The sequence below is a fragment of the Carcharodon carcharias genome, chromosome 8 (assembly GCF_017639515.1).
Source record: "Carcharodon carcharias isolate sCarCar2 chromosome 8, sCarCar2.pri, whole genome shotgun sequence".
Classification (NCBI taxonomy): domain Eukaryota; kingdom Metazoa; phylum Chordata; class Chondrichthyes; order Lamniformes; family Lamnidae; genus Carcharodon; species Carcharodon carcharias.
In genome coordinates, this window is record NC_054474.1 from 165,879,253 (window position 1) to 165,905,698 (window position 26,446).

Below are 26,446 nucleotides of genomic sequence, written 5' to 3' on the forward strand. Positions count from 1 at the left end.
TGACTCGGAGACTAGCATCAATCCTTCAATTAAATTACAGCCTTACAAATTTTCCCAATCCTTTTTTTTACACCTATATCATAGTTAATGTATTTTACGACAATCTTGATATGTTTTGCAATTTACTTAAGAGAGCTATTACCTCGACAACCCAGTCATCAGTACACACCCCTACACGTTCATTATTCTGTCCTAACAGGAACAATAATTCACAGATCATAGCAACCACTGTTAGAGAAAAAAATATCTGCTTATCATTTTTATAATTTCGATGCGCTCGATTTGATGTCTGGCACCTATTACAAAAATTGAGTCACGCACAATTTCTACCAGCTGCCGAGAAAGAGCAGAATCATCATTTGCAGCCAGTCAAAATCGTTTTAAATCAATCAGCTGTGGATTTAATTCGGAGGAGTAGGAATAGAGACTGTACGATTGAAAGGCGGAATATTGAATCCTTTCATAGCGCGTTGCTTCATTCGGACACGCCTGTGTTCGCCTTTAATTGTTAAAAAATGCAGCCCATCATACGCGCGGTTGCATTTATTCTTTAATTCCGAACGGTCTTGCTTCCTGTTTTAAAAATCGTTCTTTTCCAGTTCCATCGTTTCCTGCATCCCCGAGTTAAAGCCAATTTAAACGGATTTTAATTATTCTGCGTGAAACGTCTGTTGAAAACGGATTTTCCCTCGTTGACATTTTAAAGAATCGACCGTCACTGAACTTCATAAATGGTAGGTTTTTAAAAAAAAAAATCCTTCAATGTCGCTTCGGGTCTAAATGCGTTATTTTCAGATGGACTTTGCCGCGCTCTCTGACGCCTATTGGAAGCTACCTGAACACTTCAGACCTTAGGCTCGTTTTCGCCCATAGGTTAACCCCTTCTAATCGCAGAAGTGGAAAAATTGTATTGAACTTATTCTCTCGAGGGTTAGCCCTCCTAATTCCTGAACATTAAAAAGCCATCAAAAATAATTAACTGAAGGTACCATAGGTGTCCAAACCTCACAGCTGGACTGAGAGTGTTTAATGCAGCGGTGCGGCTCTAGCCCTCGGGAAGGACTGTCCATGGGCTTAAAAATCTTGGTGATTTTCCAAGTTTAGCTGACTGTTCAAAGTCCCAGACTCCAGACAGCGACCAAACTCCCGAATAAAGTTGAAAATGGAAATTCCCCTACAAGTAATTATAGGTTAGGCTTCGGTGCCATTTAAACATGGACAGGTAGATGATTTGCTGGATTCCCCCCCTGGCGTCAACCACCTACTATTGCGAAGACTTTCTATTCGCGATCTTTTAACATTTTAAAAAGTTTGAAGAATAACTCTCGTCACGCACGAAGGAGTTCACGGTATTTGTCATAACGCGGAGTAGGGATGAGGTGTGCTTTTTTTCTTGCAGTATTCTGGCTATGTATAAAGGCCATCTCTGTGCCCCAACCTGACATGTGAACTCTCAGAAACGTTTAAAAAAGTCCTGCGGCACTTCTCAGTCCCGCACCGCCAAACTTCACTGAGAGAAAATCAACATGACCCGCATCATGCAATTAGTTAACCCCTTCCCCTCCCATATCCCCCCTTCCCCCCTCACACATCCCCCCCTTCCCCCTCACACATTCCCCCCTTCCCCCCTCACACATTCCCCCTCACACATCCCCCCCTTCCCCCCTCACACATCCCCCCCTTCCCCCCTCACACATCCCCCCTCACACATTCCCCCCTTCCCCCCTCACACATCCCCCCCTTCCCCCCTCACACATCCCCCCTCACACATTCCCCCCTTCCCCCCTCACACATTCCCCCGTTCCCCCCTCACACATTCCCCCGTTCCCCCCTCACACATTGCCCCCTTCCCCCTCACACATCCCCCTCTTCCCCCCTCACACATCTCCCCCTTCCCCCTCACACATCTCCCCCTTCCCCCTCACACATCTCCCCCTTCCCCCTCACACATCTCCCCCTTCCCCCTCACACATTCCCCCCTTCCCCCCTCACACATTGCCCCCTTCCCCCTCACACATCTCCCCCTTCCCCCTCACACATTCCCCCCTCACACATTGCCCCCTTCCCCCCTCACACATTCCCCCCTTCCCCCTCACACATCTCCCCCTTCCCCCTCACACATTCCCCCCTCACACATTGCCCCCTTCCCCCCTCACACATTCCCCCCTTCCCCCTCACACATCTCCCCCTTCCCCCCTCACACATCCCCCTCTTCCCCCCTCACACATTCCCCCCTTCCCCCCTCACACATTCCCCCTCACACATTCCCCCCTTCCCCCCTCACACATCCCCCCTCACACATCCCCCCTCACACATCCCCCCTCACACATCCCCCCTTCCCCCCTCACACATCGCCCCCTTCCCCCCTCACACATCACCCCTTCCCCCTCACACATTCCCCCCTTCCCCCTCACACATTCCCCCTTCCCCCCTCACACATTCCCCCTTCCCCCTCACACATTCCCCCTTCCCCCTCACACATCCCCCTCTTCCCCCCTCACACATCCCCCCTCACACATTCCCCCCTTCCCCCCTCACACATCCCCCCCTTCCCCCCTCACACATTCCCCCCTTCCCCCCTCACACATCCCCCCCTTCCCCCTCACACATCCCCCCTCACACATCCCCCCTTCCCCCCTCACACATCACCCCTTCCCCCTCACACATTCCCCCCTTCCCCCTCACACATTCCCCCTTCCCCCCTCACACATTCCCCCTTCCCCCTCACACATTCCCCCTTCCCCCTCACACATCCCCCTCTTCCCCCCTCACACATCCCCCCTCACACATTCCCCCCCTTCCCCCCTCACACATCCCCCCCTTCCCCCCTCACACATTCCCCCCTTCCCCCCTCACACATCCCCCCTCACACATTCCCCCCTTCCCCCCTCACACATTGCCCCCTTCCCCCTCACACATCCCCCCTTCCCCCTCACACATCCCCCCTTCCCCCTCACACATTCCCCCCTTCCCCCTCACACATTCCCCCTTCCCCCTCACACATTCCCCCTTCCCCCTCACACATCCCCCTCTTCCCCCCTCACACATCCCCCCTCACACATTCCCCCCTTCCCCCCTCACACATCCCCCCCTTCCCCCCTCACACATTCCCCCCTTCCCCCCTCACACATTGCCCCCTTCCCCCTCACACATTCCCCCTTCCCCCTCACACATTCCCCCCTTCCCCCTCACACATTCCCCCCTTCCCCCTCACACATCTCCCCCTTCCCCCCTCACACATCTCCCCTCTTCCCCCTCACACATCTCCCCTTCCCCCTCACACATTCCCCCTTCCCCCCTCACACATTCCCCCTTCCCCCCTCACACATTCCCCCTTCCCCCCTCACACATCTCCCCTTCCCCCTCACACATTCCCCCCTTCCCCCCTCACACATTCCCCCCTTCCCCCCTCACACATTCCCCCCTTCCCCCCTCACACATTCCCCCCTCACACATTCCCCCCCCCTTACATCTCCCCTTCCCCCCCTCCTCTCACCTTCCCTCCTCACACTTTCTCCTGCCTTCTTCACACCTCTCCCTCTCCGCCTTCCCCCTCACCCGTGCCCTTCCCCCCGCTTCCTAATTCCCCAACACGAGATGGACTGATTGGACTATAATTAAAAGCGAAGTTGCACTCATTTTTCAGAGAGCCGATCGGTAAGAGCTGGGACAGGGGAGAATGTGTTTCTCCCCACCCACCACCGCCACAAAAAAGGGAAATCGAATTCTTTAACAACGACTAAATCTTTAAAAGATTCATCACATAAGCCAGTGTGTCGACAGAAAGTGCTACTTTTTCTTTAAATATTCCTAAATAAGCTCTCTCTCTCTCTCTCTCTAACAGGTTTGTTTTGAGGAACATAAATAACGGAACTACAGCAAAAGCCACTCATTTTCCTGTGGCGTCCACACATTCACCTTCTCGCTGTTCTCCACCTCACCCTCGGATCTATTAATGGGATAGATGTCTGACCTTTAACATTCAAAGCTGAACTTGTGTTTTTAAAAAAAAAATGCTTCGGGAGCCTTGAACAGCTTATATATATATATAGAGAGAGAGAGAGAGATAGAGAAATTCTCCATTCTGAACGAGCGTTTAAATCTAACAGCCCGGTCGATGCACCTTGTTGAAAGAACGAATCTCGAGGCTTTAGATGGGAGTGCAAACTTGGGCCGCAGTAGCCCCACCACAATCGACGCAACTGGCACGGGAAGATGTATTTAACCAACGGTCTAAGTTGAGTGAAAGGCCTTTTTCAGGGCAAGGCTGTGTCACAGTGATTGGCTTCTAACAGATGATGGAAGTATAAAGGCTGAACTCAACTTGCGTTTCAAAATGTCATTAAAAAAAAATGCAGAGCTGGGATGGGGGCGGGGGGTCATATCATCTCCTCTCATATTTAGAACTTTGTACAAATATCCCCACCTGACCATAACCATTGGATGTGCGGCTGCAGACAGAGGCTGCGAGGGTGAAGAGCGGATAGAGGCACCGCCACTCAAACCAAACTCTCCAGGAGCAGAGTTGCCACCCTCGTCCCCAAAACAAATGATCATTTTTTTTTTACAAATCCCCTCTGACGCCTCAAGACAAATTCTCACCCTTTTAGAATATCTATATCTATATATATATATATATATATATAGATATATAAATAAATGTTGTCCCAGGAATGTATCTGCGGTGCGGAAAATCCGAAACTGGCCGGTGGACGGGGAGTTAGCTTCCCAATCTGGCTGATTCTCAGCCGAAAGCCGAAGCCAACTCGACACTCGAGGCAACAGAAAATGGGGAACGGCACGAATTATGCAACCGGGGCTATTCCTGCCGGCTGTGTGGAGGGAGGCAAATTTGTGGGGATTTTTAAGAACTGTCCCAGGTTTGAACCGTTTTGACTTTGAGGGGATTCGGGGCCGTGTGGTCTTATTTTGCCGGAATGTGTGTGTTTTTTTTAATGTGTGTGTGATATATATATATATATATGTGTGTGTATATATGTATTTAGACGCACACATATACATTATATAAAATATATATATTTAGATGGCGTTATGTGCCAGGTCTTTACTCTGGTTAACGAACGGCCGGGCTCTGGACCAAGTGATGAATCTGTCTCCACCTTTCAGGACACCCGCCCTCCCCCTAAACCAAGGGACATTCAAAATTATAATAAAATAAATAGACAACTCGTCGGAGGAAAAGCAGATACACCTGGGAATGGGAATTAAGCGCACATACACATACTATTCCACACACACACACACACAGACTCTCTCTCTCTCTATTCCATTCTGTTTTAACTTGTACAAACACTGGTTACTTTATCGTAAACGATTGCCGCTGCCGATTTCATTTTGCTGTTTCTGATTAAGATAATTATGGAGAAGGGAAATATCTAAGGCATCATTTGAGGTTTGTGGCATGATTTTATTTCCAAGGCTCAAGTCATTCCTTTGGATATATAATCAGAGCTCTTGTGGGTGTTTTTTTTAGAAAAATAGATGCAGTACATAATCATGTTAGAATGACTCTCTCTCTCCCATTCAGATACTGTAATATGTACAGTCCACCCAATGAACTCCAACAAGGTGTGCAACACTGTAAATCTCGGCATTATGGCTCATATTAAGATGATGCTGGGTGCATTATGTACAGGAAAATTGTTAAATTAAAAATATTGCCCGACATATAAAACCCACCAACTTCAGCTTGCTGAGGGATGACTATTGTCTACTTATTATGGCACCATTACTGTCTTTTGCAGGATTGAGCTGCTCCAAGCGGGGTGACAAGAGAGATTACGAAGGCCAAATCGGGGAGGGAGGGAGGGACGATCTTCACATTGAAATGAAACCCATTACATTTCCATACACTCTCGGTAAGGCATGGGCGCGAGTTACAGGCCGCACATCTGTGTTATAAAGCGGCGCTCTTTTTTTTTGGTTTTAAAAATAAGAAAAAGGATTTGACATTAATTATCCTGAGAGGATTGAATTCGTGGAATTTAGGAATACCAGGTTGTGGAGGCCCAACTGCTTTTGGCTACCATTCTTTTGCATTCTATTAGAAAAAAATTCAATCCCGAGGTAAAAGCGTCATGGCTTTTTTAAAAAAGACTCCGTCAAGAACACTGACCAGATAGCACGAGTTACCACGGAAACTGTGGGTTTTTTATGGGGGGGGGGGGGAAATAGCAACTCACTTTGTTCCCCCCCCCCCCCAAGAAATATGGGCAGTTGCGACTTTTAACACCGAACCAGCACCTTACACCCGTCCAAAGAAAACCTTGATCCACACACAAATAATAATAATAATAATAATAAACGGTAGTCCTCTTGCGTTCTTTAAAGGAGTGTACACACTTACTGTTCATAGTCGTGTTTGCAGTAAAGTTTCCTGTCTCGAAAATAACAGCTCCTGGTTAGGGGTTGTTGACACACCGTGCATTGCAAACAATGTTCATGCCAGGAAGCATCATTGACTCTCATCAGAAATCGATCTTCTATAGGTCTTTGGCAACCGTTACACATTTCTTTATGTTTACAATCAGAGCCTGCATGAGCGAAATAAAAATAATGCGTTGTTAAAAAAAACCCTTCTTGCCGGTTAATGCTTCTGCTTTTGCCTATTAACATTAGTGTGAATGGAAGTGACCAGTTCCCAAACATCAACACACACACACACACATTCCCGTCCACACACACACACACACACCCCTCCCCAAACCGCCCCCCACCCCCCCCCCCCAACCCCCCACTCCACCTCCTTTCCCCGACCGGCTGATTCACCCGCCACCGCTGTAAAATGCGAAGGTTTGTTCAGTTGCAGCTCCGCAGAAATCTGTCACTCAGTACAAAATGGTTTTCGGAATGGAAACAGTTTGGAGAAAGTTAGTCCAAACCGCCACGAAACTCCCCTGCAGCAGTTTATATCCCCGAATAAAGAAATCGCATTCTACAGATTCCCGTTCCCTGCAAACATCCGAAACTACATGGGAACATCTGCAATTGGGCCCCGTCTGGTATTGAAATCTTACTCATCTCTCGCAGCCGATTGCCAATTCAAGTCAGCGATGGCTTGAATCGCGATATGCAGTGAAATGATTGGCCTTTACTCTAATCTATTTATTTCAAGCACGGGGGTTATAAACTCGTTATTTACCCAGCAGCATTCCCAGGGTGGCAGGACCTGAACGTAACGGGTGCTCCTCCATTTTTATGCCGTCCAGCATCTCTGGAGCCTCGGATTCTCTTCTGCTGAAGCACCTATCCAGAGATTGGCAACCTGTTGCGAGAGCGATCCTTAGGATTACTATTATACATGCATCAAACGCCCCCAACCCCCTCCCTCCCTCCCTCCCTCCCTCCCCTCCTCGCAACACCTCCAACTTTAATGCTAACTTTAGCACAATCGAAACAAACTACTTCCTACATACGTTCACATGCACAGGAGATGGGGAGGGGAGAAAGAGGGAGTTTGGGGAGGAGGAGGAGGAGGAGGAGGAGGAGGAGGAGGAGGAGGAGGAGGGGGGGGGGGAAGAAAGAGGTATTTTGGAGGGTGGGAGTTGGAGAGAAAGCCTGGAAAGTTGGGTGGGATTCGGGAGTAATTGATCGCTGCACTTACAAGTAGACCAGCACTTGATTCAGTTTAAAAAAAAAAGGGTTCTCTTAAATAAACGCGGACTTATTAGCACCTGAGGGAACACAGAGAGCAAAGGGAAGGGCTGAAATTCACCAGGAGAAAGTTACAATCCAACCTTCTCGGGGGTTTTTTTTTGGGGGGGGGGGGGGGGTGGGGTTAAAAAAAACAAGAAGGAAATTAACTAGGAGTAAATCCCAAGAAGCGAGATGAAGGTTTTCCCTGGGTGCTCGGGTGGGAATGTGCCATGGAGCCTTCTCTGCAGCGGGTGGGTAATAGAACCTGCGAGTGAAAGGGGAGGAGGGGGGGGGGGGGTGGTGGAGATTGGTAGGGGGAGGGAGGGAGAGGGAGGAGGAGGAGGAGGAGGAGGAGGACCCGGCGCACGGATACATACGCCACAGCACGCAGGCGCTGCGGCCCCCCCTCCTCCTCCTCCTCCTCTCCCTCCCTCCTCCCTCCTCTTGACATGTCAACGTTGTCCCCGCCCGCTTGTAGCAGTGCGCCGAGGCGAGGGGGCCGCCCTCCCCTCCAGAGAGTGACAGGCACAGCCCGGGAAATAGGTCGCCAGCTCCAGACACCAGGTGGGAACTCGAGTCACTTCCACCTCCATTCTCAGCATTTAAATCTAACGCTAACGAAAAAAAAAACAACACACGCACACACACACACACACACACACACATCTCCCCGCTTCAAGTCCAAAATAATTCACAACCAAACAGGAAAGCCAAAATGCATCGATTTTTAATCCCTCACCCCACCACCCCCCAAAACAGACCCACGGTATTAGAGAACATTTCAGGTTAAAGCTGGCGAACTCTCCCAGAAATGTGAATTGGCGTTAAGTGACGAGTTAATGGTTTCGGAAACACTGTGTTTTTGTTTATGTTAAAATGACAGGAAAGGAAATCGTTAAAAACCTGACCAATTGCTGCTCCGAGACTCACTGCAGATGTGAAAGGTGAGAGCTTTCAAATATTGAGAGAACCTAACACGTCTTATTTTCACCCTACAATTGTGCTGTTACTAATATCGTGGCCCCTTCCTTAATGGTGGCTTCCTTTGACTTAGCTCGAGATAAGTGTGTGAAATGTTTACTTTGACACACACACACACACGTTTAAAGACTTCATCCAGAAACGGCGCCACAATTCTTGCAACACTGGGTAGAAATCCCAAAAGCCATTCCCCCCCCCCCCCCCCCCCCACCCACACACACACACACACACACACAACACCGAGTGAATCGTCCCGTATTCGGACAATTTGGCGCACATAACCTTTAACCAATGATGCCCGGGGTGCTAACGAGTCTCTGCTACTAATTTAAAAAAAAAACTGCAGCATATTTCATCTGATATTTAATTATCGCAACTCGGGGTTATTCATTGACACTGAACTAACATTGCGAAGGTACGTTTGAACTCTTAAGGTCGCTAAAAGAGGCTCCTTTTCCCCGAATTTTTTTTGGGGGGGCGGTGGGGGTGGAAAGAAAAATCGGAATTCTTGGAACCGGGCACTCCGCTTCGCGCTGCACCTGGCGATTGCCAACGATAATGTCAAACAGAACCAGGGAGGCGAGAACGATTACAGTCAGGATCCTGCTCCCGACACAAGAATCACTAAGACCAGCCAATATCTCAAGAGTTGAAATCTGCATAGATGAATTCTCAGATATTGTTCCGGGCCGTGCGGGGATCGTGTGTCTTTTTGTGTGTGTGTGTGTTTATATATATGTGCGTGTGACTGCCACAGAGATAATATTCAAGCATATCCTTAGAAAAAGGACAGCTGTAGGATTTCTCCCCCCACCCGCCCCCGTTTCATTCATACATCTCATGTTCATTAGACATCTGCACACGCAGGCATACTTTTAGCAGGCGTTTAGTCTTTAGAACAAAAATATAGTTGCCGAGGCTATCAAAAAAAAGGCATGTAACTTATATCCAGGAGCGATTCGAATAATTATTCTGGGGTGACTTCATTTATTCTTTTTAGCTCAGTGCTTAGTCGCTAATATTTCAATTAAAATCTTTTTTTGCGGCCTTCCTTTGGGTACATCCGAATTTCATCAATTGCATGTGTCTCTAGGTGTCAGTGAGACCCCCTTGGAAAGGTCAGTGTCGGCGGCTCGGTAATTATGCGGCCGAAATCGTTCCTTCCCCCCCCCCCCCCCCCCCCCCCCACCCCGTGCGTTTTGCAATTCTCGAAATAAATAGTAGCCGCACTTGGATCAATCCGGTTGATGTGCTTCGGAAGTTGTAATGCTGCACGATTTGGAACCGACTTGGGTTGCTTCAGTTGCTCAGTGAGGATTGAGGTGACGGAGGGTGCAGGATGGGTGAGTTAGGTTAGGATCACTGGTCTTTCACGTCATTAGTCCTTAAGCGTTAAATAATAGGGGATTTTTATTTATCTATATATATTACACACACACATCACAGGGCCGCTTTCGCGTTTTAAATTCAACTGAAAGTTGGCACCTAATTTTGTTTTTACCCGGAGTTTAAGGGGATTGGACCGCGTTACAGCGAATGCTACTTTTAAGTGAGAACCGATGAGGCAGAAAAGCAGCGGCTCGCTCAGAGGTGGATTGTTAATCAAGATCTGGCCCTCTTCCGCAGGCACTGGACAATTGGGTTTATTTAATTAAAACTTTTTTTACTTACTTTCCATTTCTTGCTTATAACCGCAGCTCCGTACACAGAGAGAGGCAGTGGGGGGTGGAAAAACACCCCCGAACAAAACTGGGGTGTTCACCTAAATAAATTTCCGCACAACGGCGAGTCTACGGCTAGATGAGAACATACCTCACGTTATCTTCAAATGCGAAATCGCCAGGAAAAAAAATCCATTCGAAAGGACATTTCAGATCACATCTAAATACTAAATATAATTCACGCTCATACAATTGTTGAGGAGGTTTTAAAGGTTGGGGGGGGAGGGGGGTGGTTGGGTGGGGGGGGGGGAAGAAGTCGCGTTTATTAAATTCTAATGGGCATCCAGGGGAAACCCCCTGTTTATTTAAAGATCATAAAAATCGCACATTTATTTTAATAAATATTTATCATTTGCAATGTGCATTTTCGTGTTCGATGGCCAATGGAAATAAACAAATTTTAATTTTAAAAAAGAGGCTTAAATAAATTCAAATTACTTGATTATATTTTGACCTAGTTTTTTTTTTAAAAAATATTCTTCTATCAGTTCTGATTGTCGCCGTCATTCACATCCAAAATAACTCAAAATTTCGCTGCTGTATCTGATAGAAAACTGGCGAAACGAGCGCCCGGCGGATTTATTTCCAACAATTTTCGTTTTAGGAAATTGGCAGATTTCTACGGCATCAGAAACGATGGGATACCCCAAGTGCGGCAAAAAAGTGTTCCCGTTACAAATGTTGTGGCTTCGCTGTCCGGTTTTAATACGGTAAAATGCCCACCGAACGGATTTCTGGCGATTTCCGATTGTTTTAAAGCAACTGTAAAAAAAAAAGGAAACCCAAGCGAAATATTGTAGTTGCATGGCCTGTTCGAAATTCAATTACCTTTTATTATCCATCAAGATCCTTAGTCTGCGCGTTAAAACGGGGGCAATGATACCGCGAGAATTTCTCTCTTGACAGGGGGACTGCATATTTTTGAAATGCTTTTTATTTTACTGTCAGTCCTTCAACAAAATGTAAACCGAGAGCCACAACGGAAGGCGGACTAATAAGCCTATACCATCGCCTCCAGTTTGTTCTTGCAAATGTTTGGATCGAGTGTTTAATTTTGGACGCTTTGTCTGCTAGCTGTCTTAACATTTGCATGTCCAAAATGTGTGCTGAACTCTCCGATTTTTTTTATGTTCAAACGCTTGCATTGCTGGTTGATAGTAATTTCCAGGGCGCTAAAGAAGCGGCACTAAATGCACACGTGGTATACATTTCTGTGAAATTAACATTTCTCACTGCAAATCATTATTAACCAACAATCCCGTCAACAGATAGTCACTGGCATCAATGCTAAACAGTCTGAACTGACTGTTTTATACTGCAGCTAAAAAAAAATTATTGAGGGGAGAGTATAGCCAATTATTGAGCGCAGACTGGTCGAAATGGGTAGGAAAATGGTTTACTGCGAAGTACAGAGGTAGATTTGAATGTAAGTGGGACATTACAGTACCTTAATTCCTGAAACGCATCAGCTCTCCCGCAGGCAGGTTGGGAACTGAACTGTACCAGAGAGGCGCAACCGGACCACTGCGCCCCCAGCAGTCCGTGTGTCGCCAATACATCGACCTGTACAGATAACAATAGAAAATTGAAGTGTTGGGACACCAGTAATACTCAAAAGAAAAAGTCTTCGTTTGCCTGCAAATCTTCGCCTTAATAGATCACATACCAATGGAAGGAAAGCGAAATCCTTTTGGCCAAAAGCATGTTACTGGGTAGTCTGTGTGTGTGTGTGTGTGTGTGTTTGGGGTGGGAGCGGGGAAACTCCCTCGGAAAAGGAGGGATTATATACAGTACAGCATCACCAAGCCAGATATTTTCGGTCGGGCAAAACATGCATAAGTATAGCACGGGATAAGAGGAAAACTAAAGCCGATAAGACTAATGGCGTGACTGGAACCCAGCGGGAAATCAAACTTGGACACGACCAATCCGGTTGAGCTTTCACCAAGGCAAACGCCGAATGAACACGCGATTTTTTTTTTTAAATATATCAGGGGCTGCAAAATTGCTCTCACGTGTGGCAGTTCTTAATAAGAAATAAGCTGAAGAGAGAGCTGCACCCAAGATTTCCTCGCGTTCAGATCCCATTCCTTTCCCAACCGGGTTCTTACTCTACTCAACAGTACTGTTAAGACGCTAGCTATACGCTTCATGCGCCGCACCCTCAACTTCCAACATTCCCGCGCAGATTTGGAGATCCTGACTCTTTAAATGTGTCCTCCGTATCCAACAATACAAAGATACCCGTCAGTGAATGAGATACAATTTCTCTGAAGTGCCGCAGTGCATAATGAAATATAGTTACCGGTGCCACTGTCACAATAGCTTAGGGACTGTCAAGGCGGAGACTGAAGACAGATGCTATCCTTCAAGCATCTTCACCATCTCCAGCGAATGCGAACGAATATCAGCGACTAAATAAAAGCGCCGGTCAAGAGAACCAATACATTTTTCGGCAGCAATGCTTTGATGAAGGACGGAATCTTGTGTCCAAGCTGTATTATTTGTACAACCTTTGACAGCAGGTTATTATGATGTATAGTCTATTTACCATTAGAACCACACCATTTTGTTGGCGTGTGCGAGAGTTAGAACATGTCGAAAAACATTGGCAAGAAATTGCAACGTCGTGCGATGGTTTTTCATTTGCACAATAACGTTTAGCAATCGAAACGAGCCTTGTGTAAGGTAGCAAAGCTGAACAAACAGTATTTCCCACACTACATCTACGCACAGGGGTATATTTTGTAATCTTCATGCAGCAACCGAGGACTTATCGTGTACAGGATAGCACCCCTACTCCTATTGCTGGTATTAATATTTTGTAAATCGGTTCTAATATTCCAAAATCAACTCCGCTAAACGGAGATAATTTAGAATATTAAACCAGGCCGGTGCTGAGTGTCGCCTTTGAATCTATTTGCATTGAAATGAGACTGTGCAAAGTGAAACGTGAAGTTCAGGATCAAGTTATTTCAAAGAGGCGCAGCATGCAGCTTGGCTCAGGAAGTAGCGCGCGCCTGGGCCCCGCCCACCTCAGGGATTCGCTGTTGCCCGGGAAGTGGCGTTCTATTGGAGCTCGGGGTCACGTGCCGCAGGCCGGGGGTGGGGGCGCGGGAAAGAGGAGCTGGGCCGCAATTGGCGGTCGGGGCTGTGATTGGCCAGCGGTCGGCAGTGACGTACGGCAGGAAAATGGGAATGTTGCTTTCAGTGTGAGATCAGCTCCAGGTAACAGGGAGAGACTGAACCCCATTTCAGCGGCCCAGCTCTGGGACTGTCACTACTGAGCCACCCAAAATATCTTTCCACTTCTTGGTGATTATTTCGGCATAGATTAGATTAATTGGACTGTGTGTTTATTATATTGTTGTTCCCAACATTACTTAAAAATACTTAGGACAATCTTCGAGACGCCCTGCCTTCGTGAAAGGCTCAATATAAAATGCACATGTTTCTATTACGTTAGTGGTAGCCTCGAGGGGGCACTTGTTTACAGACTTAAGTGACACTGTGTCGACTGTCTTGGTTCAATTTTTTTTTTTTTAGAAACGATGTTAGTGAAGAGTTTTCAAGACTCTTCAGAAATAAGTAGGGGGGAGGTGGAACTGCAGTTTACCTTGGCTGTGTTGCCAGTGTCCTGCTCTTTTCCTGCCTGGAATTAGTTGAGCACCTCAACATGTGGGCTGGCTCTAGTCTCAGCCCAGCTCTGCCTCTCGGGTTGCTCCTGGGACACGAGCGAAGCATTATTTGCCGGATAAAAGCAACAGCCTGTATTCACATTCATGCATCTTCCTAATGTGCCAATCTGTAACCTCAGTAGTTGCAAAATCTGTATGGAAACACCAAGAAAGCGAAATGTTGTTAAGGATGAAAATGAGCTGGTGATTGTAATTATTGCTGCAGCTTTATAGGTATCATTTCCCGTGAATAAAATGGAGGTTGATACTGGTTATGTAATTTATCCTACTCTTATTACTTTGGTCGATGTTTGAGATGCGCAGCAGTTTGTAAGTAGTATTGTTAAATGGACAGTCAGGGGAGCATTCAGGCCCTTACTGAAACAGAGCAAAACAGTAGCAGCCTATTCCTGGTAGGCAGTCTTGAAACACTTCGGGTTTGAACTGCTGTGGGATAACTCATACTCGTGCAAAGGGAAATCTGAGCAATCCATTGAAACACCAGATTCACTTTTCAAAAACTGACATTGCAATGCCTCCAGAAGTCGATTTGCGTACCCCACTGCAGAAATCGTTCCTTCACAGGCAACGTTGAATATAAAATGCACTGCCTCCTGAAGTCGATCCGGGTGCTTAAAGGGAATGTGGAAGTTAAGCGACTAGGCGATGTAAAGAGAAGTCGGAATTGGAAAACGACAGAGCAAGAGCGTATATATATTCCTAACATTAAAATGTTGTCACTGGCCACAGTATAACTTGGGTCAACTTATATATACTGGTGATAAGAGCACTCCCTGTAACCAACAGATGAAGAGGGGGAGTGCAATTCTATAGGGAAATCTAATTGCCCCAGTCCAGGGGTCTGATACTTTCAACCACTGGCCGACAATGCATTTGATAGCTGGATAAACATACAAGAGAGGAGGGAATAGTTGCATATATCGACAGGGATAGATGAACTAGGGTAGCAGCCTGGTGTAGAGCATAAACACCGGCATAGACCTGTTGGGCCGAATGGCCTGGTTCAATGCTGTAAATACTGATACATTGGAAAGTCGGGTGTCACCTTTGTCCCCTTTCGCAGAGTTCCCACTGTTTGGTCACGAATCATTTATAAACAGAGCCTTTGGATTAGGTTCCATGTCTCTTGTTGCAGGGGGAGTTGGAAAGTCACTGATGTAACGGTATGCAGAACTACAAGTAAAAACAGTATAGCTCGAATTTAATAGTTAAAATAAATAGCAGGGATTTGAAAATAAATATTTCGCCCTCCTTTGCGGTGTTCTCCTGCAAAGGTCTCTCTCTCTCTCTCTCCCTGTCCCACTCAATCTACTCCCTCGGGTGCAGCGAGATTGGAAACCAGGTCTCCCCTAAGCAAGGTATAGGGAGCCCGAGGCCTCCTCGAGCCATTTTCGTGCCGATATGTTTTAGTTCGGATTTCGGGGATCGGTGCATCTCTCGATCTGGGAACAGCCTCCCTCTGGGGATTTACCCCCGGATCTGAAACGCGGCTACCATGAAGGTGGAGTCTCTCTGCAGCTTGCACGGCCGGGCTGTTTAACCCATAGTGTGTGTGTCTGTCTCTCCCCCCGGAATCTGAACCGAAACAGAGTTAATACCAGCGGCTTTCACACTCACTTGACTCTGTCGCCGGCTCCCGCGATACCAGCCGTCTAGTTTTTAAGCTCCGTTTTAAAAGGTGGGGGTGGGGGGGGGGGGTGGGGCTGGGATGTTCTGTCGGAGGTCCTGGAAACCAAGGTTGCGTTTACACCACAACTGCCGAGAGCGACCTTTGAATCAACAGCCTCTGATCGGATTCTGGGGAGGGGGGCAAAGGGAAAACGCATCTATCTATCTATATATATATTATACACATATATATATTATTCTGCCAAGTCCTCACTTCTCGAACAAAAGAAACTGTCCTGTGCTCCTTGTGGAAAGTTCAACCGGGTTCAACCGGCTAAAATAATCCATCCGAACTTTTAAACAACAAAAAAAAAGGCTCACTTGGGGAAAGCTGTTTAACTAATAAAATATATCTTGCGCCCTGAGCAAGGGTAACGAGGCAAACTGTGAAGGTTTGCAACAAACTCTCCGACGCGGAATTCGGACACGCAAAGTCTTTAGTCAGCGCTTGTTCGCGTGGGGAGGGTTGCCGTCTGGGTCGGCGGGTAGTCGGAGGGAAAGAGGTGAACCGCGTGCGAGGCTCCCCCACCTCTGAAAATCGAGGAGAATTGACTAAAATGGAGAGTTTGACCAAAGATACGGGGTACAAGTCAGTGAATGGAGTTAAAGGTCTGATCCGTTTCTTTAAAAAAAAAAATGATGCCCATTTCTCTTATGGGCTGCTTTCCCTTACACCTTAGTGGGAGGGAATCAGTACACTAACCACAGGGGACTGGGGAGTAGAATTAACACTTTGATCCGTATTATGACGACAGGTTAGATATGGAGAGAGCCCAGAGGTAGCCTGTGTCAGTGAGGGGTGCTAGAACATTTTATGCCCTTGTAATATTCCCATTTCAAATTTAAAATGTAATAGTTCACTGCTCCACCCCAGCTCACACGAGCGGGGGTATCGGTGAGATGTTTCAGTATTAATCAAAGGTTTGAAGAGCTTTAAGAGGACGGGGATCACCTGAACGGTTCTCTGACCACCGCCTCCCCACCCCCCCCCCCAATCCCCATCCATTCCTTTCTCATAGAGAAGAGCAGTACTTCTACAAGGTAGGCATTCCTGGAAGCCTGCCAGGTATCCCTTTCCCTGGTTGTCTTTAACCAGAGAGTTCACTTGTGGAATCTGTCAGTCATCTCTCGGCTCGTTTTTTTTTTGCAAAGATGCTACTATCACGGAACACTTATCAAAGCTACCAATCAATCAATCAGCGCTGCTCAAGAGGCATTTGGCACTCCAGAGTACGCAGGAAAAGACCTGAACGTTAACCCGAAATCTCCCTGAGATATGGGTTCGAACTTGCATTCAAAATTTAGTCTGCGATTTAAAACAAATTAAAGCGCATTGAGGAGGGAATAACGTTAAACACCAGCCCCACACCCCTCCCAGGGCAATCGGTACCATTCCAAAATGAGAATTTAAAAAACCTCCTCCCCTTATTAGCCCCAAGGTGCACTTAAAACAGTAAAAACCAAGGTAACAGGCTGCACGCTCTCTTTCTACACCCGAATTATCGGCGCGATTTTATTTTCTTTAAAATCGAACGATTCAGTGGGGTAACCGACCGCCGTTAAGTGTTCAAAATATTCATCGAAAATCCAAAAAAATTCGTTGTCAAAAAATGTGCTTTGAGACAGGGGCCTCAGTACACTCACTGCTCTATTTATCTGAATTGTTCATCCTGGTCGAGTTTAAAGTTGGCAACATCAAAACATCTCTTTTGAAACATTGCAGATCCCATTTTGAACTTTCTACTTGATTTCCCCAAGCCAAGTTTTTTTTTTAGAAAAAAGGTGCGACTGAACAAAATCAACGGTTTTTCTTACTCAGGTCGAAACATGTAGGATTAATCCACAGAACTTCAAACGCTCGCCGCTGCGTGAGCTGGCTGCCCTCTAAGTTTGGAGAAAATGGATTGTTTCAGTGTTTGGATCTGATGCGGAACATTTCACAGGGGTGAAACATTCGAAATGCACCAAAAAGGTGCACGTGCAGTCGGGATCATTGAACGAATATTGAACGAAACGTGTGTGTTCACGGCGCAGGGGAGGAGATATAACCCCCTCAGGAAAGAACTCATACTCACTTCACAGGGACTTGACTTCTGTCAAATTAAAATCAGAAACCCAGGTTAACCAGGCCCCAAAAGGTGATCCTAGGTAAACCGCTTTTCTTGGGCCGGGGGCTAGACCTTGCGACTTCAACGCAGCCCATCTCTCAGTGAACTGTCTTACCCCGCCCTGACTGAGATTTTAACCAATTGTACAGATAATTCAAAAGAGTACTTTTAAAAAGCTAGTCCTGTATCATGATTTATTTCTGCCTTTCAGAATTGTAACCAGACAAAACCCCACATCCCAGACTCTCTCTCTCTCTCTCTCTCTCACACTGATCTCGGTTCATAGGGAACTTTTCCCAAATATTTTTTTCTGCTGATGTATTTCCAAAATCATTAACGGTGTAAATATCAAACCCGAAGATGCCGCAATCTCCATCCCTCCGATGTCCAGGTATAATTGTGTGTGTTTTTTTTGGCCTATATCTCTGACCACTGGTTTAATTCCGGTTCCTTGCTGCAGATCGCAGTTGGAACAGCGAGGGTAAGGAGTGGGCTATTTCTCTTGTCTGACCAGGGTCTGAGCTGGGACTGAAGATGAGCGAGGTCTCAGTCACCTACATCGCCCATTCAGTGTCATTCCGGGGGAAGGCTCTGAGGGCAAGCCTGTCTCCCCCCACCCACCCACCCACACACGACCCTTACCAAGAGGGGGAAAACAGGATAAAAATAACAGTGCTGGAAATACTCAGCAGGTCTGGCAGCATCTGGGGCGAGAGAAACAGAGTTTAATGTTTTGAGTCCAATATGACTTCATCGGAAGTGAAAAAAAAGGAGGGAACTTGGTAAATATCAGTTCACTCAATCCAAGCCAACCCAAAAGGTTAAAACGAGCCCTTCCTCGGCACACAAGCGTGCCCCAAAAATCAGGACTTTGGACTTGAAGAGGTGGTGTGAAATCTAATTTTTTAAACGGGTCCAACCCGAAGCTAGAGGCAAGGGTTGTAACGCTGTCATCAGTGGAGTGTGTTCATGTGCCAGATAGAGAGCGGGCGCCGGCTGTAAATTGGGTTTGAGGGCGAGAGGCGTCTGACCTCCAAACTCACGATGAAAATATGCGCGGGGAGGGCGGGGTAGTAGATCTCACTGGGAACCAGGGCTGCTGAACTCTCCTGATGTGGCCTTAACCAGTCAACCCCTTTCAGTCACTTTGCCGTCGTGTGAAGCTATTGTTGACATTGGACCAAACACCCTTGGGGGATAACATGACACCGTATCGACATTTCAAATCGATCCCCATGGACTGAGTCACCGGAGCATCAGAGCCACGAAAAGCGGCCACAATCTACCGGGGGAATTCGAGAATTGTTCCCGGGAATTTGAGGCACAGAATTGGCTTTCCGGTGGGCTTTGGAATGTCCTCTTACCGCCAGTTGCTGGGGTTAAGCTGTAACCTTGTCCAGGCCAAACCCAATGCTCAAAATAGTTTGCAAGATAGGATTTTATCCAGCACTTCAGTCACAACTAAAACCCAACCAATCAGCTCAGTCTGAACTGTTGCGGTGTAGGAGGCGGCCGTTCGGCCCCACTCCACCAAACCCAAGAAACGGGAGTTTGCTGAAATCTGTAAAACATGAAAAGGATTGCGGGTCCGCAGGGAGGACATCTCAAAGCAGCCTCACCGTCCAGCCTGTAACCCAACCTCATTGCGGAAGTATGTGCGCAGGCATTTCTCATCCCCGGCTTTGGGATCGGTCTGTGCTTTCCCCCCCTCACCCATGCTACCAAGTCAATCCCCACTCAGAGGATGACCCGTGCTGAACTAACCTGAATGATCATCATGGTTGAATTTTCTAATCAGTGGCTGGGACTTCATCAATCTCCCATTACAGAGAAAGTCCAAATGGGATTAGTTCCTGCAAAACAGCCCCTTCCTAGGGTGAAGCGGGGAGACTATCATATCCAACAGGTCACTTAATATTTAATCTCAACAAGCTGATTCCTGTGAAGTGAACATTAAACCAATTGGCGGGGTTGGCTCTTTATTTCCGGCTTTAAATTTCTCAATTTGTGGAATCAAATGCGCGATTACATAAATCAGACAAACCGTTCAAAACTGACTTTCTCCACCGACACCCGACTGAACCACAGATCATCACGTTAAACCTGAAGGACATTAAACCAAAGTGAACGAGTACATTTCTGCACGTCCTCCTCTCCCACCCACCCAAAATTTCTCTCTATCCACAGCAAAATAAAGTCACTCCAAATGAGCCAATCTGTAATCACTAACTTCAATCAGAGAGATTGGTGACAGGGATAGACGGGGTGGGGTGGAGATGCTTCGATAAGTGTTGCAGCGAACATCAACTCTTACCACTGGAGCTTTGACGCCCGCCCTTCCATTGGTGAGCTACACCCGTGATGTTCCGGGACCTCACGCCAGCAATGGCTACCGACCTGTTACCTGGGCTATGCTACAAGCCCTTTCCTGTACGCTCACCGATCGCCAATGAGCCGAGACGAGTTTCCTCCCCAACCCATATTGTCTGCATTTCTTGGGCTACTCGAGTCGGACCCCCCCCCCCAATATGACGGTTTCATGCATTATGAAAAACCCCTATAAATGAACAACAACTCGGTTTGGGTTTGCTACACATTAATACAACCGCCTCGACCACAGCCCCGCTTTCCGACTGCGGCCGCTGGGCTGTGAACTGTAACCCCCCTCAAGATGTAGAGAGTTAGTGAATTTAGAGATGGCCCACGCGCTGTTTATTGGGGGGAAAAAGAAACAAGTGATGCTTTTTTAAAAAGGACGAACTCTAGGCTTTAACCTTCAGGAACAACAAGAGGCCAATTTCATTTTTTACTCTGGACGCAGCTCAACTTCAAAGAGCTCCTCATCGGGATGGGGGGGGGGGAAGCAAGATCAAGCCAATTAACCCGCACGCTTTAGCCTCCAATAAAAGGTTCCTAAATCTGCTTTTGGAGTCAACCTGAGGCAATTGCGGCGAGCTAATTTAAAATCAGCCTAAAGCAGAAACTTAAGCATTTTGGGAGTTCCAGAAATAGTCAAGCAAAATAAAAACTTGAGTGGGGAGAAGATGCAGAAATGACATAGCCTTCCCTCTCTTAAATCCACAACACAGCCCCTGCCGGAGTCACACGAGAGTAGCTGGTGGGTTAATGGACAATTAAAGAGAAAAAGCAGAGGCCAGACACGGTGATTAATCGTTGCAGCTCAAACGATTATCCCGTCCGTTAATAACGTCATTATAGAGCCTTCAAAGGGAAGGCCGTCCAATTTACTTGTGTTTCGAACCCAATTTGCACCATAATCGGTTACTGATCGTTCCGAATGGAAGAAAAAGTGAACCCATCACTGTAAAAACGCACTCTGGCAGCATTCACCAAGATGCAATAGCAGTAATATATCAGGCACTTACCATCAATGATTAACCAAGAATTGCTCCAGGGACTTGTAACGGGTTATCTGGGTCTGAAGACCGCTGATCGTCTCACCTGTAGCCCAGCGCCCGAGTATTTCCAGTAAAAAGTCAGGGACAGCGGGTGACCGTGGAACCCGAGAGTGAATCAGTCAAAACCCAGTTCAATCTGACATTGGGTGGATTCACATCAGGAGCGGCGATCACGTTTCTGAGCGTTAATTGTTTAAGTGGTCTGCATTCTCAAAGGGCAGGGAATACAAAACCACTTATTTTCTGAAACTTGTGAAAAAATTGGGGTTTTCGGATCCCTGCCAAACAGTACACATTTCCCTCAACTGTTAGTCATTTTCGTCAACAATCGTTGCGTCCTAATGACTATTACACGATTATTTAATCAGCATCTACAAAACTTTTCACACTTTTTGAAAAAAAACCTTTTTGACAAAATTCTTACACTCGCCGTCAAAATTTCTCCCCACCCTCCTCTTTTTTTTTAAGTGGTATTCAATGTAAACCTTTCGTGTGAATGCGTCGAAACACCAGGAAACACACGAACCGTAACTACTTGAACGAATCTTAACCGAGCATCGCCCGGGAATGTCTAATACAAATGTGTTTTCGATTATTTGATTACCCCAGCCAGTATTAGATTAAGGGTTTGAAAATAACCCTTCAAACGAAACTCAAAGGCGGGTGGAGGAACTCAAAACTTCACTTTATTTAAAGCATCTAAACATGCAATTCTCCTGTTTTTTTTAAAAAAAATCGTGTCACATCATTTCAAAACGAAAAATTGCAGGGGAGAAAGGGAGGCGATACTTGGACGTGAGCGGGAGCTGTTTATTATAAAAGATATTCTATTCCATTAGCTTTTTTTTTAACCGATTCACATTGAAATGTTGTACCCCCAAAGTACATTCCCCCCTTCCCTCCTCCTCTTTTCTTATTGCAGATTGTAAATGTTTGCTGACCCGCATCATTAATGATTTTGAGTTTCTGGAAAAAGCTTCAGGCTGATTTGCGAGCTACCCAGTAATTAATATTTAATCGCAACCATTATCATGACCCCTTCCACCTCAAGGTGCGAAAAGGAATTTGAAGCTTACTTTTTAAGCGTAACTGAAAGTGAATGCCAGACATTCTGCAACTATTTCACACAGTCACCCCGAGGGCCATTGTCAGGACATGAAGTGATGACACCATAATCTTCTTTTCGTTCAATTCTTCGTGCATATATATATTTTTTTTAAAGTATATAATTGGAAACTTACAGTATTCACATCGACTCAGTCGCTGCTCTTGTCCACCTGCTTACGAACAGTAACAGCGCAGAAAAGTTCTCTGGAAATACTTTAACTAAAAGTATAAACATTGCAATGTACTTTAAAAAAAATCAGCCTTTAATTGGGCAGAGAACGAATCAGCTAAATTATGCATAATATTCTTCCATCGAGGTTTTTTGTAAATCCTAAAATTGTACCGTTTATGACATCTTTTTCACACTGTATTACACAGCGTCCACTTGTGATGTTTAACTCCAAAATTAAGCGTCACGCATTTAATTTGACAGTCACCCAAAGTAAATAGCATACCACTTTGTTTTAACAATTAAACCATAAAAGACAGGGAAAGTCCCCCCAAATAGCGAACACAAGAACCTTGGACCTCTCCTGTACATAACATCAGTTACTTGGCCTCCTCTGGTGCCATCTGCTGGCTGTTTGCAGCATTGTAGGTGCACTTTAATCGTGTCCCAAGGCGTTTAAAATAATTCACAGCTAAAAAGACCCCTCACACACAAAAATATAAATCGCAACTGCAACATTCTATTCCTGCATTTACACAACTCTCGGATATAAAAATACAGACAAAAATAGATTTAAAAGCCCAATAATCCAATCAAACTGCATTCAAATGTTATTTTACAGCAGATTTACTTATGCTGCAACTTACTGTGATTTAAATAAAATCAATGATGCCTCAAATATTGACATTATTCCCATTAAAATATTTAAAGGTATTGGCACTTCGGAAGTTAGTGGCTTAATGTAAATCCCGCAAATACACAAACCTTTACCATTCCATTTTTAACATTTTCATATCTCCCTGTCATGCTAAAGTGGAATTAAAACTAATTGAGAAAATATTGGCTGATCCATCATTGTTTCTACTGAGAGCATTTAAGATTTTCCATGAGACCAGGGAGTATGTTTGATCGACACCATTTGACTGAAGTTAATTGCCGAAGAAGGTGGCGAGATGGGCAAAGTGTGAGAAAATGGGTTGACTTTCCCGCCTTCCCAAAATGGTTGTTCAAACAGAATATCAGCAAAGCCACCTTGACCCCCAGGGGGCAGTGCAGGGCTGCGTAGGGATTAACTGGAGCCCTGTTTCAGATTATCCTTGGTTGGTACACAGGTCTGCTCACAAACTATGCATCAAATGGATAAATCACTGACTTGGAACTTACACCCAAAAGCATTACTGTTGTGCATAAATATTTCTACATTTTCCCAGTACAATAAAAGTCACTTATTTCCAAGGGCCGTTTTCCCTTTTTAAAAATGGAATCTTGCAGCCACGTTGGTATGTCAGCACATAGCAATATTAGGTGCACCTTGGCAAAGAAAAACTGGCAGCATAACTTGGGGAGTCAGGCCCCAATCTGAATGCAGATGGTAACAGATCTTTAATGAAAGACAGAGAGCCCTCACCTAATGAAGGGCCCATACCTGAAATGTTGACTTGTCTGCTCTCCACATCTTTAACTCGCACCAACTCCTGCTTGCCCAGCATCCCTGCGCTGGTTGACCTATGTTGGCTCCCCGATGAATACCTTGCTTCATCCTTGCTTCATATTGTTCGCTGGCTAACCCCTCCCTACCTCCATAATCTCTACCAGCCCTACAACTCTCCGAGGTCTCTGCACTCCTCCACCATTAGCGGCCAAGGCTTTCTGATACTTAGGCCCTAAGGTCTAGAAGTCCCAACTTAAAACTCTTCGCTCTTTGTCTCTCCTCCTTTAAGATGATACTAAGCATCTATCTCTTTGACCAAATGTTTGGCCGCCCGTCCTAATATCTCCTTATGTGGTTTAGTATCATATCTTGTTTGGTTAACATTCCTGTGAAGCATGTTGGGACATTTTACTACATTAAAGGTGCTGTATAAATGTAGGTTGTTGCTGTCCACTGTTTCCACACATTCTGACCTGTTCACCGAGTGCTTGCAGCATTTTCTGTTTTTGATTCAGATTTCCACCATCTGCATTTTTTAAGTTTTAGCTGAATTCCTTTCTTAGGGGGCCAATCTGCCATCAGTTTAATTTTACTGTCACATGTAACCTGTAACTCTTACGTCAGGATAGTGCGAAACCTAATCCTTAAAATAGATAAGGGATCCAAAGTATCACCCAGATCATCTTTAAAGCTTTCTTTTTTAACACTTTAACTGCTAGAAGAATATATATGTTCTCAACTGCACGCTTTCAACATTAAAATGAACTCCTCAGGGAACAGAATTCTTTCTGCTGATGTACACGTGCACTGAGCTCTTTTGTGGCTGACCTGAATACAATTCGCAGTCAGCAGTATAATTCCAGTACGTTGAATGGGGATCACACTCTTCAGCTACTGGAGACTGGTAGCTAGAGGGCATCAAGAATCCTGAGGCCTCTCAAGGTCAAATTCTGCCTCGTGAAAATATTGTATAAATCCAATTTAATGGTGCTTAGCTTCTTAGCCACAATGTGTTGCATGGTGCTTACAATAATAACTAACTCTTCACCTAGCCAGGGGAGATGGCTAGTTATTCAATGGCAGCTAGATATCATAGCAGCGGGTAACTAATACCTAATTTATCAATACCAGTACATGTCCTGAATCCAACAGCTATCAGACAAAAATCAATCTTCTAATCCCTACTCATTTACTTTTTGATGCACTTGTAATTCACACCTTGATCACTACTAAATGGGTTTACCGTTTCTGAAAAACCAGCTCTGTAAAGAGGCAGGATCAATCCCCACCCATCCCTTGCACACAAAGGGTACAAGGTGTGAAATGGCAATCAATGAGCTACAACTCGAGGAGTATTGGAGAACAGGTACAACTGGAACTTTTGATGCAATTACAGGAGGGAAAAGGGGAAAAAATATGAAGTGAAGTTCTGCAATTCTTTAGGAAGCTATGAAGTAGAGAAACCCCAGAGGATAACTGGATGCTTAGTTTCTCATTTTTTAATAGGCAGAACATTCAAACATACTGTATTTTATAACCAATTTCCCACTAGGTAATGAGAGGTCAATATGAAAATGGCACTAATTTTAACCACCATCTGTTCCTTTCTAAAGCCGATTTCCCCATATTCCTGTACAATTGAAACCCGAGTATAAAGACAGAAAGTGTTGGAAATGTATAGAATGACAATCGACATCTGTAAAGGAAGGAGGGATTAAGGCAAAAGTATTGAGTCTTGCCTGAAATGTTGGCTTCTCTTTTTCAGACGGTGGGTGATATATTTTTCATGTTGAGTGTCAGTAATAGCATCCTTGCCTCTGATTCAGAGGTTCAAGCCTCATTGAGCACATTACCTAGGCTGACTCTTCAATGAAATACTGAAGGAGTGCTAGATAGGAACAGGAGGAGGCTGGACAGCCTCTTGAGTGTGTGTTTGCCATTCAATGAGATAATGGCTGATCTGCACCTGAATTTCATCCACCCACCTTGTTTCCATACACCTTAATATCCTTGGCTAGTAAAAATCTATCATTCTCACATTTAATGGTCTAACTCTAAATCTGTTCTTGTTTCAGATTTCCAGCATCCGCAGTATTATGCTTTTATTCCATTAAAGTGTTTTGATTATCTTTTGTACACGACAGCTACTTGCCAGCAATTTGTGTCCACAGGCTGTTAAATCTCTTTGGACATCCACTATTCCCAGCTTTTCACCATTTAAAAAAATACCTGGATCTTTCTTTCCTCAGGCAAAAATGAATAGTGCTCACCTGTACTGAAATCCATCTGCTACAGTTTTGTCCACTCACGCGATCGGAGGTGCCCCCTGTTGGCTGAAACTTTTAAGCACAGACCTGATCGGGTGGACACAAAGATCCCAGGGGATAGTTCTGAAGAGCAGTTCTCCAATGCCATGGTCGATGTTATCCTCTCAATCAAAATGAGTGCAAAAGGTCCATAGTCCTAGAATGATAAGGGCATTAATTG

General features: G+C 45.7%; 1 protein-coding gene across 3 annotated transcripts in view; it reads right to left on the reverse strand.

The window, feature by feature from the left end:
* Positions 1-7,733, reverse strand: part of LOC121281120 (LIM/homeobox protein LMX-1.2) — a 181,876-nt gene extending 174,143 nt beyond the window's left edge. Inside the window, exons 1-3 of one of the 3 annotated variants that reach the window (XM_041193826.1) lie at positions 7,625-7,733; positions 7,163-7,285; positions 6,368-6,554 (exon numbers count right to left, since the gene is read on the reverse strand). In XM_041193826.1, coding sequence (XP_041049760.1) covers positions 6,368-6,554; positions 7,163-7,232 — 257 coding nt within the window. In that variant the 5' untranslated portion in view covers positions 7,233-7,285; positions 7,625-7,733. Of the gene's footprint in view, positions 1-6,367; positions 6,555-7,162; positions 7,314-7,624 lie in introns of those variants that run through there. The other 2 variants (XM_041193824.1, XM_041193825.1) reach the window with 2 other exon arrangements.
* Between the last annotated feature and the right edge of the window lie 18,713 nt (positions 7,734-26,446).